Source organism: Microcaecilia unicolor, chromosome 1 (assembly GCF_901765095.1).
Source record: "Microcaecilia unicolor chromosome 1, aMicUni1.1, whole genome shotgun sequence".
Taxonomy (NCBI): domain Eukaryota; kingdom Metazoa; phylum Chordata; class Amphibia; order Gymnophiona; family Siphonopidae; genus Microcaecilia; species Microcaecilia unicolor.
The window spans coordinates 588,496,849-588,515,147 of NC_044031.1; the positions used below are offsets into that span (position 1 = coordinate 588,496,849).

General features: G+C 46.2%; 1 protein-coding gene across 2 annotated transcripts in view; it reads right to left on the reverse strand.

The window, feature by feature from the left end:
• The window catches only part of ASAP1 (ArfGAP with SH3 domain, ankyrin repeat and PH domain 1), an 803,986-nt gene that overhangs the window by 299,558 nt on the left and 486,129 nt on the right, over positions 1-18,299 (reverse strand). For both annotated transcript variants that reach the window (XM_030219214.1, XM_030219206.1), the window contains exon 15: positions 16,389-16,437. In XM_030219214.1, coding sequence (XP_030075074.1) covers positions 16,389-16,437 — 49 coding nt within the window. The remainder of the gene's footprint in view (positions 1-16,388; positions 16,438-18,299) is intronic.

The window sequence follows — 18,299 nt, forward strand, 5'->3', positions numbered from 1 at the left end:
TTTACAGAAATAAATGTAAAAAATTGTGATGTTTTTCTATTGGTTTAACCATTTCTTCTGGATTCTTCTAAAATTATAACTTGTTCTTCTGAATCCATTCCCACCCAGCTCCTCAGCTCTATCACTTCTTCAGTTATCCACTTCAGTTGTCAAACTCTCAACTGATCACCTGCAACTGTGACTGTTCCCTTAAAGCTAAAGACCACAGCCAAACTTTGGAGGTTTATAGGATAGGTTAAAATCAAGTGGGATGGATGATATCCAATTCTAAGATCCTTTAAAGACAGTTCTCAAACAGATTGACAGATTGCTTCATTAAAGATAGTGGGATATCTGTATTTCAACTGGAAAATGAATTTATGTAGGACAACTCTAATAGCCTAGTAGCTAACCACAAGCACCTTAATATCAGACAATAAGGAGGGGGACAGGACATGCTACAGCAACAGGTCTTTTATGGATGAAAAGCATTCACTAGGTAGAGCCCAAACAACTTGAGACCGAATGATTTTATAAGGATGGAGATGGGGCCTAGCAACAATTGCCAATGGGCGAACATTGAAGTCTAGCACCACACTGACTGGTGCATAATCACTGTTTAAGCCACTGAACCTGCCAATAAACGCTATGCAATTAGAAAGTAAATTTCAGTTTTCCCTACAATTAAGATGGTGCTGATTAAAAGACAAGACCATGAGTTTATCTTGTTGGGCAGACTGGATGGACCGTACAGGTCTATATCTGCCGTCACTTACTATGTTACTATGAGAGGGGCTATCCTGCTATTTATTTATTTATTTGGATTTATTTACCTTCTTTTTGAAGGAAATCACTCAAGGCAGTGTACAGTAAGAATAGATCAAACATGAGCAATAGGGAAGTACAGCAGTAAAAATATTCAACTAACAAAACAAAGTACATAAGTAATGCCACACTGGGAAAAGACAAAGGGTCCATCGAGCCCAGCATCCTTTCCACGACAGCGGCCAATCCAGGCCAAGGGCACCTGGCAAGCTTCCCAAACGTACAAACATTATATACATGTTATTCCTGGAACTGTGGATTTTTCCCAAGTCCATTTAGTAGCAGTTTATGGACTTGTCCTTTAGGAAACCATCTAACCCCTTTTTAAACTCTGCCAAGCTAACTGCCTTCACCACATTCTCCGCAAACGAATTCCAGAATTATGCGTTGGGTGAAGAAAACCTCTCTCTGATTTGTTTTAAATTTACTACACTGTAGTTTAATCGCATGCCCCCTAGTCCTAGTATTTTTGGAAAGCGTGAACAGACACTTCACATCCACCTGTTCCACTCCACTCATTATTTTATATACCTCTATCATGTCTCCCCTCAACCATCTCTTCTCCAAGCTGAAAAGCCCTAGCCTCCTTAGTCTTTCTTGATAGGGAAGTTGTCCCATCCCTGAACCTTTTCCAATTCCACTATATCTTTCTTGAGATGCGGCGACCAGAATTAACACAATACTCAAGGTGCGGTCGCACCATGGAGCGATATAACGGCATGATAACATCCTCACACCTGTTTTCCATACCTTTCCTAATAATACCCAACATTCTATTCGCTTTCCAAGCCGCAGCAGCACACTGAGCAGAAGGTTTCAGTGTATTATCGACAACGACACCCAGATCCCTTTCTTGGTCCGTAACTCCTACTTGGTCCGTAAATTGGTCAGGCAAGATTTCCCCACACAAAAGCCATGCTGACTCGGTCTCAGTAATCCATGTCCATGTCCTTGGATGTGCTCTGTAATTTTGTTTTTAATAATAGACTCTACCATTTTCCCCGGCACCGATGTCAGACTCACCGGTCTATAATTTCCCGGATCTCCCCTGGAACCTTTTTTTAAAAATGGGCGTTACATTGGCCACCCTCCAATCTTCCGGTACCACGTTTGATTTTAAGGATAAATTGCATATCACTAGCAGTAGCTCCGCAAGCTCATTTTTCAGTTCTATCAATACTCTAGGATGAATACCATCCGGTCCAGGAGATTTGCTACTCTTCAGTTTGCTGAACTGCCCCATTACATCCTCCAGGTTTACCGTGAAGTCAGTAAGTTTCTCCGACTCGTCCGCTTGAAAAAACATTTCCGACACCGGTATCCCACACAAATTATATTGTAGTGATAGGGTGGATAGAAGAACGGAGAGGTAGCACTGTATGTTAAGGAGGGCCTTGAATCAAATAGATTGAAAATTCTGCAAGAAGCAAAACACATCTTAAAATCCCTATGTATTGAAATTCCATGTGTAAAGAGGAAAAGGATAGTGATAGGAGTGTACTTCCATCTACCTGGCCAGGATGAACAGATGGATGTAGAAATGTTAAAGGAAATTAGGGAGGCTAACAAACTGGACAACTGGATGATTTTAACTGTCCCGATACTGACTGGGTAAATGTAACTTTAGGGCATGCTAAGGAGGTAAAATTTCTTGACGAAATCAAGAACTGCTTTATGGAGCAGCTGGTTCAAGAGCCAACAAGCGAAGAAAAATTCTAGACCTAGTCCTTAGTGGAGTGCATGATCTGGTGCATGATGTAATTGTGCTGGGGCTGCTTGATAACAGTGATCATAATATGATCAGATTTGATATTGGCTTTGGAGTAAGTATACACAGAAAATCCAATACATTAGTGTTTTAACTTTCAAAAAGGAGACTATGATAAAATGAGAAGAACAGTGGAAAAAAACTGAGAAGCAGCTGCGAGGGTCAAAAATTTACATCAATGAAAGGAAGACCAAACAACAGCCAGCATGGTTAAAAAGTGAAGTGAAGGAAGCTATTAGAGCTAAAAGAAAATCCTTCAGAAAATGGAAGAAGGAACCAACTGAAAATAATAAGAAACAGCATAAGTAATGTCAAGTCAAATGCAAAGCGCTGATAAGGAAGGCAAAGAGGGACTTTGAAAAAAAGTTTGCACTGGAGGTAAAAGCAAGAAGCTGGCCAAAGAATCGGTTGGGCTGCTAGATGACCAATGGGTAAAAGAGGAAATCAGGGAAGACAAAGCCACAACGGAGAGATTAAATGAATGCTTTGCTTCGGTCTTCACCGAGGAAGATTTGGGAGAGATACCGGTGCCAGAAATGGTATTCAAAGCCGAAGAGCCAGAGAAACTGAATGAAATCTCCATAAACCTGGAGGATGCTATGGCTCAATTTGACAAAATGAAAAGCAGCAAATCTCCTGGACAGGATGGTATTCATTCCAGAGTACTAATAGAATTGAAAAATGAAATTGCAGAGCTATTGTTAGTAATATGTAAATTTATCTATAAAATCAAGCATGGTACTGGAAGATTGGAGGGTGGCCAATGTAATGCCGATTTTTAAAAAAGGTTCCAGAGGAGATCCAGGAAATTACAGACCTGTGTGCCTGTCATTGGTTCTGGGGAAAATGGTAGAGACTATTATAAAGAACAAAATTGCAGAACATATTCAAAAGCATGGATTAATAAGACAAAGCCAAAGCGAATGCTACATACCTGTAGAAGGTATTCTCCGAGGACAGCAGGCTGATTGTTCTCACTGATGGGTGACGTCCACGGCAGCCCCTCCAATCGGAATCTTCACTAGCAAAGTCCTTTGGTAGTCCTCGCGCGCCCGCGCGCCCCGCGCATGTGCGGCCGTCTTCCCACCCGAAACCGTCTCGAGCCGGCCAGTCCAGTATGTAGCAAGACAATACAAGGGAAGACACAACTCCAAAGGGGAGGCGGGCGGGTTTGTGAGAACAATCAGCCTGCTGTCCTCGGAGAATACCTTCTACAGGTATGTAGCATTCGCTTTCTCCGAGGACAAGCAGGCTGCTTGTTCTCACTGATGGGTTATCCCTAGCCCCCAGGCTCACTCAAAACAACAACCATGGTCAATTGGGCCTCGCAACGGTGAGGACATAACTGAGATTGACCTAAAAAATTTACCAACTAACTGAGAGTGCAGCCTGGAACAGAACAAACAGGGCCCTCGGGGGGTGGAGTTGGATCCTAAAGCCCAAACAGGTTCTGAAGAACTGACTGCCCGAACCGACTGTCGCGTCGGGTATCCTGCTGCAGGCAGTAATGAGATGTGAATGTGTGGACAGATGACCACGTCGCAGCTTTGCAAATTTCTTCAATGGAGGCTGACTTCAAGTGGGCTACCGAAGCTGCCATGGCTCTAACATTATGAGCCGTGACATGACCCTCAAGAGCCAGCCCCGCCTGGGCGTAAGTGAAGGAAATGCAATCTGCTAGCCAATTGGATATGGTGCGTTTCCCTACAGCCACTCCCCTCCTATTGGGATCAAAAGAAACAAACAATTGGGCGGACTGTCTGTTGGGCTGTGTCCGCTCCAGGTAGAAGGCCAATGCTCTCTTGCAGTCCAATGTGTGCAGCTGACGTTCAGCAGGGCAGGAATGAGGACGGGGAAAGAATGTTGGCAAGACAATTGACTGGTTCAGATGGAACTCCGACACGACCTTTGGCAAGAACTTAGGGTGAGTGCGGAGGACTACTCTGTTATGATGAAATTTGGTGTAAGGGGCCTGGGCTACCAGGGCCTGAAGCTCACTGACTCTACGAGCTGAAGTAACTGCCACCAAAAAAATGACCTTCCAGGTCAAGTACTTCAGATGGCAGGAATTCAGTGGCTCAAAAGGAGGTTTCATCAGCTGGGTGAGAACGACATTGAGATCCCATGACACTGTAGGAGGCTTGACAGGGGGCTTTGACAAAAGCAAACCTCTCATGAAGCGAACAACTAAAGGCTGTCCTGAGATCGGCTTACCTTCCACAAGGTAATGGTATGCACTGATTGCGCTAAGATGAACTCTTACAGAGTTGGTCTTGAGACCAGACTCAGACAAGTGCAGAAGGTATTCAAGCAGGGTCTGTGTAGGACAAGAGCGAGGAGCTAGGGCCTTGCTGTCACACCAGACGGCAAACCTCCTCCACAGAAAGAAGTAACTCCTCTTTGTGGAATCTTTCCTGGAAGCAAGCAAGATGCGGGAGATCCCTCTGACAGACCCAAAGAGGCAAAGTCTACGCTCTCAACATCCAGGCCGTGAGAGCCAGGGACCGGAGGCTGGGATGCAGAAGAGCCCCTTCGTCCTGCGTGATGAGGGTCGGAAAACACTCCAATCTCCACGGTTCTTCGGAGGATAACTCCAGAAGAAGAGGGAACCAGATCTGACGCGGCCAAAAAGGAGCAATCAGAATCATGGTGCCTCGGTCTTGCTTGAGTTTCAACAAAGTCTTCCCCACCAGAGGAGTGGGAGGATAAGCATACAGCAGGCCCTCCCCCCAATCCAGGAGGAAGGCATCCGATGCCAGTCTGCCGGGGGCCTGAAGCCTGGAACAGAACTGAGGGACTTTGTGGTTCGCTCGAGATTCGAAGAGATCCACCAAGGGGGTGCCCCACGCTTGGAAGATCTGGCGCACCACTTGGGAGTTGAGCGACCATTCGTGAGGTTGCATAATCCTGCTCAACCTGTCGGCCAGACTGTTGTTTACGCCTGCCAGATATGTGGCTTGGAGCACCATGCCGTGACGGCGAGCCCAGAGCCACATGCTGACGGCTTCCTGACACAGGGGGCGAGATCCGGTGCCCCCCTGCTTGTTGACATAGTACATGGCAACCTGGTTGTCTGTCTGAATTTGGATAATTTGGTGGGACAGCCGATCTCTGAAAGCCTTCAGAGCGTTCCAGATCGCTCGCAACTCCAGGAGATTGATCTGTAGACCGCGTTCCTGGAGGGACCAGCTTCCTTGGGTGTGAAGCCCATCGACATGAGCTCCCCATCCCAGGAGAGACGCATCCGTGGTCAGCACTTTTTGTGGCTGAGGAATTTGGAAAGGACGTCCCAGAGTCAGATTGGACCAAATCGTCCACCAATACAGGGATTCGAGAAAACTCGTGGACAGGTGGATCACGTCTTCTAGATCCCCCGCAGCTTGAAACCACTGGGAAGCTAGGGTCCATTGAGCAGATCTCATGTGAAGGCGGGCCATGGGAGTCACATGAACTGTGGAGGCCATGTGGCCCAGCAATCTCAACATCTGCCGAGCTGTGATCTGCTGGGACGCTCGCACCCGCGAGACGAGGGACAACAAGTTGTTGGCTCTCGTCTCTGGGAGATAGGCGCGAGCCGTCCGAGAATCTAGCAGAGCTCCTATGAATTCGAGTCTCTGCACTGGGAGAAGATGGGACTTTGGATAATTTATCACAAACCCCAGTAGCTCCAGGAGGCGAATAGTCATCTGCATGGACAGCAGGGCTCCTGCCTCGGACGTGTTCTTCACCAGCCAATCGTCGAGATATGGGAACACGTGCACCCCCAGCCTGCGAAGTGCCGCTGCTACTACAGCCAGGCACTTTGTGAACACCCTGGGCGCAGAGGCGAGCCCAAAGGGTAGCACACAGTACTGGAAGTGACGTGTGCCCAGCTGAAATCGCAGATACTGTCTGTGAGCTGGCAGTATCGGGATGTGTGTGTAGGCATCCTTCAAGTCCAGAGAGCATAGCCAATCGTTTTCCTGAATCATGGGAAGAAGGGTGCCCAGGGAAAGCATCCTGAACTTTTCTTTTACGAGATATTTGTTCAGGGTCCTTAGGTCTAGGATGGGACGCATCCCCCCTGTTTTCTTTTCCACAAGGAAGTACCTGGAATAGAATCCCAGCCCTTCTTGCCCGGATGGCACGGGCTCGACCGCATTGGCGCTGAGAAGGGCGGAGAGTTCCTCTGCAAGTACCTGCTTGTGCTGGAAGCTGTAAGACTGAGCTCCCGGTGGACAATTTGGAGGTTTTGAGGCCAAATTGAGGGTGTATCCTTGCCGGACTTTTGCAGAACCCACTGATCGGAGGTTATGAGAGGCCACCTTTGGTGAAAAGCTTTCAACCTCCCCCCGACCGGCAGGTCGCCCGGCACTGACACTTGGATGTCGGCTATGCTCTGCTGGAGCCAGTCAAAAGCTCGCCCCTTGCTTTTGCTGGGGAGCCGCGGGGCCTTGCTGAGGCGCACGCTGCTGACGAGAGCGAGTGCGCTGGGGCTTAGCCTGGGCCGCAGGCTGTCGAGAAGGAGGAATGTACCTACGCTTGCCAGAAGAGTAGGGAACAGTCCTCCTTCCCCCAAAAAATCTTCTACCTGTAGAGGTAGATGCTGAAGGCTGCCGGCGGGAGAACTTGTCGAATGCGGTATCCCGCTGGTGGAGATGCTCTACCACCTGCTCGACCTTCTCTCCAAAAATATTGTCCGCACGGCAAGGCGAGTCCGCAATCCGCTGCTGGAGTCTATTCTCCAGGTCGGAGGCACGTAGCCATGAGAGCCTGCGCATCACCACACCTTGAGCAGCGGCCCTGGACGCAACATCAAAGGTGTCATACACCCCTCTGGCCAGGAATTTTCTGCACGCCTTCAGCTGCCTGACCACCTCCTGAAAAGGCTTGGCTTGCTCAGGGGGGAGAGCATCAACCAAGCCCACCAACTGCCGCACATTGTTCCGCATGTGTATGCTCGTGTAGAGCTGGTAAGACTGGATTTTGGCCACAAGCATAGAGGAATGGTAGGCCTTCCTCCCAAAGGAGTCTAAGGTTCTAGAGTCTTTGCCCGGGGGCGCCGAAGCATGCTCCCTAGAACTCTTAGCCTTCTTTAGGGCCAGATCCACAACTCCAGAGTCGTGAGGCAACTGAGTGCGCATCAGCTCTGGGTCCCCATGGATCCGGTACTGGGACTCGATCTTCTTGGGGATGTGGGGATTACTTAGTGGCTTGGTCCAGTTCGCAAGCAATGTCTTTTTCAGGACATGGTGCAAGGGAACAGTGGACGCTTCCTTAGGTGGAGAAGGATAGTCCAGGAGCTCAAACATTTCAGCCCTGGGCTCATCCTCCACAACCACCGGGAAGGGGATGGCCGTAGACATCTCCCGGACAAAGGAAGCAAAAGACAGACTCTCGGGAGGAGAAAGCTGTCTCTCAGGAGAGGGAGTGGGATCGGAAGGAAGACCCTCAGACTCCTCGTCAGAGAAATATCTGGGGTCTTCTTCCTCTTCCCACGAGGCCTCACCCTCGGTGTCAGACACAAGTTCACGGACCTGTGTCTGCAACCTCGCCCGGCTCGACTCCATGGAGCCACGTCCACGATGGGGGCGTCGAGAGGTAGACTCCCTCGCCCGCATCGGCGAAGCTCCCTCCGCCGACGTAGTCGGGGAGCCCTCCTGGGAGGTGGCCGCAGTCGGCACCGCACGCGGTACCGACGTCGGGGACTTCACCCCGGGCGATGGGCCAGCCGGCGCCACGCTCGACGGTACCGGAGGCGCAAGCACCGCCGGTACCAGAGGGGTAGGGCGCAACAGCTCTCCCAGAATCTCTGGGAGAACGGCCCGGAGACTCTCGTTCAGAGCGGCTGCAGAGAAAGGCATGGAGGCCGATGCAGGCGTCGACGTCAGAATCTGTTCCGGGCGTGGAGGCTGTTCCGGGCTGTCCAGAGTGGAGCGCATCGACACCTCCTGAACAGAGGGTGAGCGGTCCTCTCGGTGCCGATGCCTGCTGGGTGCCGACTCCCTCGGCGACCCAGAGCTCTCGGTGCCAATGCGGGGAGGAGACCGGTGTCGATGCTTCTTCGACTTCTTCCGAAGCATGTCACCGGAGCTCCCCGGCACCGACGAGGAGGACGTAGAATCCATCCGTCGCTTCCTCAGGGCCGAGGTCGAAGCAGGTCGATCCCGGGGGGGCTGTACCGCAGGAGCCCTCAGGGTAGGGGGAGACCCACCCGAAGGCTCACCGCCACCAGCAGGGGAATGGACAGCCCTCACCTGCACTCCTGACGATGCACCACCGTCCGACGACATCAGCAGACGAGGTCCCGGTACCACCGACGCCGATGCAGCTATCCGATGTCTCGGCGCCGATGCAGAGGGCCGATGCCTCGATGAACTCGATGCACTGGCGGCCGAGGATGAAGGTCTGGACGCTGACGACGTCGATGCACTCGATGACCCCGGTGCCGATGCCGACGAAGAGCCCGAGAACAAAACGTTCCACTGGGCCAAACTCGCTACCTGAGTCCGCCTTTGTAACAGGGAACACAGGCTACAGTTCTGAGGACGGTGCTCGGCCCCCAGACACTGAAGACACGAAGAATGTCTATCAGTGAGCGAGATTACCCGGGCGCACTGGGTGCACTTCTTGAAGCCGCTGGAAGGCTTCGATGTCATGGGCGGAAAAATCACGCCGGCGAAATCAAAATCCGAAATGACGAATTTTAGCACCAAAAACTTTGAGGGAGAAAAACCTCGACCGAGGCCGAAAAGAGGCCTACCCCGACGATGAAAGAAAACTTACCGGGGCAAAGACTGGAAATACGGGAAGGGGCAAACGAAACCCAAGGGGGTTTGCGGAGCACTTTCCGAACGAATTTAAATCTTTTCCGAAGAAAAAACACGTCGATTAGTACAACGGACGCGCGAGGTCGACTCTCCGGGGCTCGACACGGCAAAAACACAGCCGTACCGAGTGCGGACGAAAGAAGACTGGCCGGCTCGAGCCGGTTTCGGGCGGGAAGACGGCCGCGTGGGCGCGCGAGGACTAGCAAAGGACTTTGCTAGTGAAGATTCCGATTGGAGGGGCTGCCGTGGACGTCACCCATCAGTGAGAACAAGCAGCCTGCTTGTCCTCGGAGAACAAGGATTTAGTGAAGGGAAATCTTGACTCACCAATCTATTACATTTCTTTGAAGGGGTGAACAAACGTGTGGATAAAGGAGAGCCGGTTGATATTGTGTATCTGGATTTTCAAAAGGCGTTTGACAAAGTACCTCATGAAAGACTACAGAGGAAATTAGAGAGTCATGGGATAGGAGGTAGTGCCCTATTGTGGATTAAAAACTGGTTAAAAGATAGAAAACAGAGAATAGGGTTAAATGGCCAGTATTCTAAATGGAGTAGGGCAGATACTGAGACCGCTGCTTTTTAACATATTTATAAATTATCTAGAGATTTGAGTAACTAGTGAGGTAATTAAATTTGCTGATGACACAAAGTTATTCAAAGTTGTTAATTTGCAAGAGGATTGTGAAAAATTACAAGAGGACCTTACGAGACTGGAAGACTGGGCATTTAAATTGCAGATGACATTTAATGTGAGCAAGTGCAAAGTGATTCATGTGGGAAAGAGGAACCCGAATTATAGCTACGTAATGCAAGGTTCCACATTAGGAGTCACCAACCATTAAAGGATCCAGTACGGTACGTTGAAACCCTCTGCTCAATGTGCGGCGGCGACTAAGAAAGCAAATAGAATGTTAGGAATTATTAGGAAAGGAATGGAAAACAAAAATGAGAACATTATAATGCCTTTGTATAGTTCCATGGTGTGACCACAACTTGAACATTGTGTTCAATTCTGGTCACTGCATCTTAAAAAAAAGACGTAGCAGAATTAGAAAAGGTACAGAGAAGGGTAACAAAAATGATAAAGAGGATGGAATTTATTTATTTATTGCATTTGTATCCCACATTTTCCCACCTTTTTGCGGGTTCAGTGTGGCTTACAATATGAGTTGAATGTTGGAAATACAATTTGTTACAGATAGTTATGGATTACATTGTGCAGGGTTAAGCGAAACAATTGAGGTGTCGTTAAGGAATGTAATAATGGAACATAGGCCTTGCAACTTTGGAAGGAAACAAAGGGAGCTTAGAGGGCGATAAAAAGGCATGAAGGCGTATGGTATATATCTTTCTGTGAGTAAGGTATGAGTGATGTGATAATACGGGAATGGGAGTTCAGAGGTGAATGTATGATGCATTAGTGAACAATAAGTGTGGACTTTATGTGTTTTGTTTCTTTCCGTAAATTTTTTCGAAAAGATGGGTCTTCAATAATCTGCGGAAGGAAGCTTGCTCGTTGGTTGTTCTTAGGTTGTGCGGCAGTGTATTCCAAAACTGCATGCTCATGTGAGAAAAGGTTGACGCGTGTAGCGCTTTGTATTTCAGGCCTTTGCTATTGGGGAAGTGGAGGTTAAGGAAGGTTCGGGATGATCTTTTGGCATTTCTGGGTGGTAAGTCTATCAACTCAGAGATGTAGGCTGGGGCTTCGCCGTGAATGATTTTGTGGACTAATGTGCATACTTTAAAAGAGACGCGTTCCTTGAGTGGAAGCCAGTGCAGTTTCTCTCTTAATGGTTTTGCACTTTCATATTTTGGCTTTCCAAAGATGAGTCTGGCTGCCGTATTCTGGGCTGTTTGAAGTTTCCTCAGTGTTTGTTCTTTGCAACCTGCGTATAGTGAGTTGCAATAATCCAAATGGCTGAGCACAAGGGATTGCACTAGGCTGCGAAAGACGGATCTTGGGAAGCATGGTCTTATCCTTTTTAGTTTCCACATGCTGTAAAACATCTTTTTTGTTTTGTTGTTAGCGTGAGTTTCAAGCGTTAGGTGGCGGTCGATAGTGATTCCAAGGATTTTTAGCGTTTCTGAGATTTGAAGGTTCAGGTTTGGTGTGTTTATGGTTGTGAATTATTTTGTGTTGTATTGAGAGGTGAGAATCAGGCATTGAGTTTTTTCTGCAATTAATTTCAGTCGAAATGCATCCGCCCATGTGTTCATGATGTGTAGGCTTTGATCAATCTCGTTGAAGATTTCGTTAATGTCTTGTTTGAAGGGGATGTATATTGTCACATCATCAGCGTAGATATATGGGTTAAGGTTATGGTTTGATAGGAGTTTTGCCAAAGGGATCATCATTAAGTTGAAAATGGTTGGTGAGAGAGGTGATCCTTGTGGTACTCCACATTCAGTTGTCCATGCCTTAGATGTGGTCGAATTTGATGTGACTTGATATGAACGTTGGGTTAGGAACTCTTCGAACCAATTCAGGACATTTCCTCCAATGCCAAAGTATTCGAGTATGTGTAATAGGATTCCTTGGTCAACCATATCAAAGGCACTTGACATGTCAAATTGTAGGAGGAGTATATTGTTGCCAGTTGCAATTGTTTGTTTGAATCTGGTCATAAGGGTGACTAATACTGTTTCTGTGCTATGATTCGACCGGAATCCTGATTGGGTGTCATGCAGTATTGAGTGTTTGTTTAGATAGTTTGTAAGTTGTTTGGTTACTATTCCTTCGGTTATTTTGGTTATTAATGGTATGGATGCTACTGGCCTGTAGTTGGTTATTTCACTCGTGCTTTTCTTTGTGTCTTCAGGAATTGGGGTGAGTAAGATTTTTCCTTTTTCTTTTGGGAAAAGTCCATTTTGTAGCATGAAGTTCACATGGCTCGTTAGGTCTGTTATTAATTGTTGAGGAGCAGATTTCATGAGGTTATTTGAGCACGTGTCTAGTTTGCAGTGGGATTTGGCATATCTTTTGAGAGTTTCAGAGATGAGGTCTTCTGATAGTATTTCGAATTCGGTCCATGTTCTGTCTGCAGGGTATGTTCCTTCTTCTGGGTCTAGACAATCTAAAATTGTGGCGTACTCAATAGGGCTGGCAGGCATTTTGAGTCATAGTTGTATAATTTTCTCCTTGAAGTATTTCGCAAGGTTGTCCACATCTGGTACATCTTTGCCGTTGTTTGTAACTGGTGTGGTGTCTAACAGTTTGTTCACAAGGTTGAAGAGTTTATGTGTGTCTTTGTAGTTTGGTCCTATTATTGTTTTGTAATGTAGTCTTTTGGTCTGTTTTATGGTGTATTTGTATTTTCTCCGAAGTAGGTCTGTGCTAGGACCGCTGCTTTTTAATATATTTATAAATGATTTAGAGATGGGAGTAACTAGCGAGGTAATTAAATTTGCTGATGACACAAAGTTAGTCAAAGTCGTTAACTCGCAACAGGATTGTGAAAAATTACAAGAGGACCTTACGAGACTGGGAGACTGGGCGGCTAAATGGCAGATGACATTTAATGTGAGCAAGTGCAAGGTGATGCATATGGGAAAAAAGAACCCGAATTATAGCTATGTCATGCAAGGTTCCACGTTAGGAGTTACGGACCAAGAAAGGGATCTGGGTGTCGTCGTCGATAACACACTGAAACCTTCTGCTCAGTGTGCTGCTGCGGCTAGGAAAGCGAATAGAATGTTGGGTATTATTAGGAAAGGTATGGAAAACAGGTGTGAGGATGTTATAATGCCGTTGTATCGTTCCATGGTGCGACCGCAGCTTGAGTATTGTGTTCAATTCTGGTCGCCGCATCTCAAGAAAGATATAGTAGAATTGGAAAAGGTGCAGCGAAGGGCGACTAAAATTATAGCGGGGATGGGACGACTTCCCTATGAAGAAAGACTAAGGAGGCTAGGGCTATTCAGCTTGGAGAAGAGACGGCTGAGGGGAGACATGATAGAGGTATATAAAATAATGAGTGGAGTAGAACAGATGGATGTGAAGTGTCTGTTCACGCTTTCCAAAAATACTAGGACTAGGGGGCATGCGATTAAACTACAGTGTAGTAAATTTAAAACAAATCAGAGAAAGGTTTTCTTCACCCAACGTGTAATTAAACTCTGGAATTCATTGCCGGAGAATGTGGTGAAGGCGGTTAGCTTAGCAGAGTTTAAAAAGGGGTTGGACGGTTTCCTAAAGGACAAGTCCATAAACCGCTACTAAACGGACTTGAAAAAATCCAAAATTCCAGGAATAACATGTATAGAATGTTTGTACATTTGGGAAGCTTGCCAGGTGCCCTTGGCCTGGATTGGCCGCTGTCGTGGACAAGATGCTGGGCTCGATGGACCCTTGGTCTTTTCCCAGTATGGCATTACTTATGTACTTATGTTACAAGACGTATGAGGAGAGATTTGCTGACCTGAACATGTATACTCTGGAGGAAAGGAGAAACAGGGGTGATATGATACAGACGTTCAAATTTTGAAAGGTATTAATCCGCAAACGAACCTTTTCCGGAGATGCGAAGGCGGTAGAACGAGAGGACATGAAATGAGATTGAAGGGGGGCAGACTCAAGAAAAATGTCAGGAAGCATTTTTTCACAGAGAGAGTAGTGGATGCTTGGAATGCCCTCCCGCGGGAGGTGGTGGAAATGAAAATGGTAACGGAATTCAAACATGCGTGGGATAAACAGAAAGGAATCCTGTTCAGAAGGAATGGATCCTAAGGAGCTTAGCCTAGATTGGGTGGCAGAGCCAGTGGTGGGAGGCGGGGATGGTGCTTGGCAGACTTATACGGTCTGTGCCAGAGTTGGTGGTGGGAGGCGGGACTGGTGGTTGGGAGGTGGGGATGGTGCTGGGCAGACTTATACGGTCTGTGCCAGAACCGGTGGTGGGAGGTGGGGCTGGTGGTTGGGAGGCAGGGATAGTGCTGGGCAGACTTATACGGTCTGTGCCCTGAAGAGGACAGGTACAAATCAAAGTAGGGTATACACAAGATGTTGGGCAGACTGGATGGACCGTGCAGGTCTTTTTCTGCCGTCATCTACTATGTTACTATGTGTAATTAAACTCTGGAATTCGTTGCCAGAGAATGTGGTAAAGGAGGTTAGCTTAGTGGGGTTTAAAAAAGGTCTGGACGGCTTCCTAAAGGAAAAGTCCGTAGACCATTATTGAAGTGACTTGAGGAAAACCCACTGCTATTTCTGGGATAAGCAGCATAAAATGTATTGAACTTTTTCAGGACCTTGCCAGGTATTTGTGACCTGGATTGGCCACTGTTGGAAACAGGATGCTGGGCTTGATGGACCTTTGGTCTGTACCAGTGTGGCAATACTTATGTACTTAACGATTTGATATACCCGTTTTCTGTGGCTACAATCAAGAAGTTTACATATTAGATACAGGTACTTATTTTGAACATGGGGCAACGGAGGGTTAAATGACTTGTCAACAGTCACAAGGAGCTGTGGTGGGAATGGAACCCAGTTCCCCTAGTTCTAAGGCCACTACACTAACCATTAGGTACTGCTCCACTCCTGTAATTCCAACAGAATATAATTTCATCAATAAAATATCAAGATCTACTAGATCAAAAGTGGAACTTAAGTCCAACTGCATCAAAAGAGCAGTCTGAATATTAGCTTTTTTCTTTCTTTACTGTATCCTTACTCAAAGGTACTGATTATATACTGTACACAGATACTGTAATTTGTTTATAGCAAATTCCCCTTGGAATAAATAAAGTACACCTTGGGGAATTCTGCATCAAAAAAAAAAAAGTCTCTGCACACTTGTTTTTGTAATTTTCTTCTGCAGAATTCCCCTCATTATAAAAGCTAGCTTCTCCCCCCCCAGGCATGAAATACCCCACCCCCTATTAACACAGTAGTTTCCCCCTGATAAGTTCAGTCCCCAGTCTTCTCTATCCCTTCTCCAGGGTGAATACTTTTCAGTTTTTCTCCTCCTCCTCCACCATCATCTATTTTTTACCTTCTACTTGCACTATGCCTTATCGAGTTCTCTCATTCCTTAACTGCTGGCAAGACCCCTGTTATGTCCACCCCCAGGAGAACCCTCAGCTTAATTTTCACTGCCCCAATCCCCACTGCACATACACTCCATCCACCTTTTGACAGCCCTCATCCTCTAATAACACCCCCCCCCCAACACATCCATCTTGCTCCAACCCTTCCCTGTCCCATGGCGCACTCCTCCGTGTCCACCTTGCTGCAGTCCTATGTACCATGGCACATGCCACCTCACTCACCTTGCTCCAGCTCTCCCCCCACCCCCTGACATACACAACTCCATGCATTTTCCTACAATCTTCCTATGGTGTGCACAAACATACCTCATCCATCTTTTATCAGACTCAGGCCCATTCCTACACTCCATCCAACTTTTTCTAGCCCCCCCCATTCCATCCACCTTTTTTCCAGGCACTCTCTGCCCTGCCTAACTGTACACACCCTACTCCAGTACGGAAAGAGGAGGAGCGGCACGTCTCACATCGTAGTGCTTCCTCTGCCATCTTTGGCCCGACTGTTCCTTTAAGTCATGCAGGTCTTTGTACAGTTGCTTGGCTTAAAGGAACCACTGGGGACCAAAGCAACAGAGAAGACAGAAGCAGCACAAGGTGCAGCTCCACCTTTTGCAGTACTGGCGTGGTGGGAGGGAGGCAGCTGGAAACAGAGCATCTGAACTGAGGTGCATCACAACAGCAGACTGCACAGAATTCTGCATGGGAAAGGCAGAATTCTGTACAGCCTGCGAAGATGGTGAGTGCTGTGCAAATTCTGCATTACGCAAAATTCCCCCAGGAGTAATAATGGAATAAAGGTTTGCACTCACTTTATTTGAACTGCTTAACAGGTAAACTGTTTATATTTTTAAGTAAAGATTTTCTGCCATGTTGTACCTATTATAGAAATCCTGATTACATATGGTTGTTTTGAAAAAAAACAAATTACTTGCAATACATTACAAAGTAGACAATATACTTACGCTATGTACTCTTGTTCATCCTCAGCCTGAAAGTGATATGTTCTATTATCTAAAATAAAAAGAATAAAGATATTGTAAATGTTTCATGTTATAGAACTACGCACATTAAATACATTAAAAATGTATCTAAGGGAATAAAGCTTCACAATTCAATATTTTGTAATATGGTTTATGGTTTATTACACTTGAAATACTGTTGTTTATACTTTTTTTTCTCCTAAGTTGCTTATCTGTAACAGATGGAGAACAGCAGAACAAAGTACAGATCTGCTACAGGTAACTACTTTTGTTTTCTAAGAGGACAAGAAGAATACTAAAATCCTTACAACATGGGACTCTCCAGCTTCTGGCTGCCTTTGACAAAAAAAAAGTTTATTACGCAAACACTGGACTCGACACGAATTGTGTTTCGACCACAAAAGCCTGCTTCAGCAGTCCCTGTAATTTGTTACTTTTATGATCTATGAAAACACTACTATGTACTGTGTATCAACATTGAGGGAGTAATCTCTATCTAACTCATCTAGACTGCAACGTCATCAAACTCTGACAAACTCAGGTAAAAGATGTAATAAACTTTTGATGAGAACTCTTTGAGTCCAAAAGACGTTTTTTACCATCATCTTCCTTGTCACCTTCACTGTGTGTGCTTGCCTGTGTTTACCCGTGCGGAGGTTCTTTGATTCTTCTATATTTGTCACAGGGCCATCCCTGGGGTCCTGATGTGACTTCCCTTTGCCTTGCGGGAGGGACGTGGCAGAAGAAAGCCTCAGGATGAGCAGAGGAAGAGAGGAAGACCTGTTCTAATAGCTGTCAGCAACCACAAAGTTTGTGGAATTGGAGAGAGAACCCCAAGGGGTGGGAGGAGGAAGGTAGCAAAAGAGAACAGACCCGCGGGAGAGGAGAGACAGGCAGCCAATGTAGGAAAGGGAACATAAGAATAGCCATACTGGATCAGACCAATGGTCCCATCTAGCCCAGTATCCTGCTTCCAACAGTGGCCAATCAAGGCCGCAAGTACCTGGCAGAAACCCAATTACCAGCAATCCCAAATCAAGCAGTGGTTTTCCCAATGACCATTTCAATAACAGACTATGAACATTTCCTCCAGGAACTTGTCCAAATCTTTTTAATACCCAGATACGCTAACCACTGTTACCACATCCTCTGGCGATGAGGTCCAGAGCTCAACTATTCTTTCATTGGAAAAATATTTCCCCTTATTTGCTTTAAAAGTATTTCCATGTAATTTCATGGAGTGTCCTCTAGCCTTTGTACTTTTTGAAAGAGAGAAAAATCAATTTACTTTTACTCGCTATACTTCACTCAGGATTTTGTAGCCTCAATCACATCCCCCCCCCTCAGCCGTCTCTTTTCCAAGCTGAAGAGCCCTAAACTCTTTAGCCTTTCCTCATATGGGAGGAGTTTCATCCCCTTTATCATTTTGGTCGCTCTTCTTTGAACCTTTTCTAATTCCGTTATGCCTTTTTTGAGATATAGGGACAAAAATTAAACATTGAACTCCAACTATACAACTAAATAAATAATATTTCTAACAATTATTTCTTCATACTATTAAACACAATCCATAAAACAACTAAAATCAATATTTATTTTTTTATAAATATGTGTGTATATATATATATATATATACACACACACAACGCACACACATATGCACACAAACATATATATATATATACACACACACACATATACATTAAACACACACACATATATGTTTATATAAATCTATATATCTGTATATCTATATCTATCTATCTATTTCTATATATCTATACATATATATACACACACTAGTAAAAAAAAGTCCGTTTCTGACACAAATGAAACGGGCGCTAGCAAGGTTTTCCTCGGAGTGTGTATGTGAGAGTGACTGTGTCTGTGAGA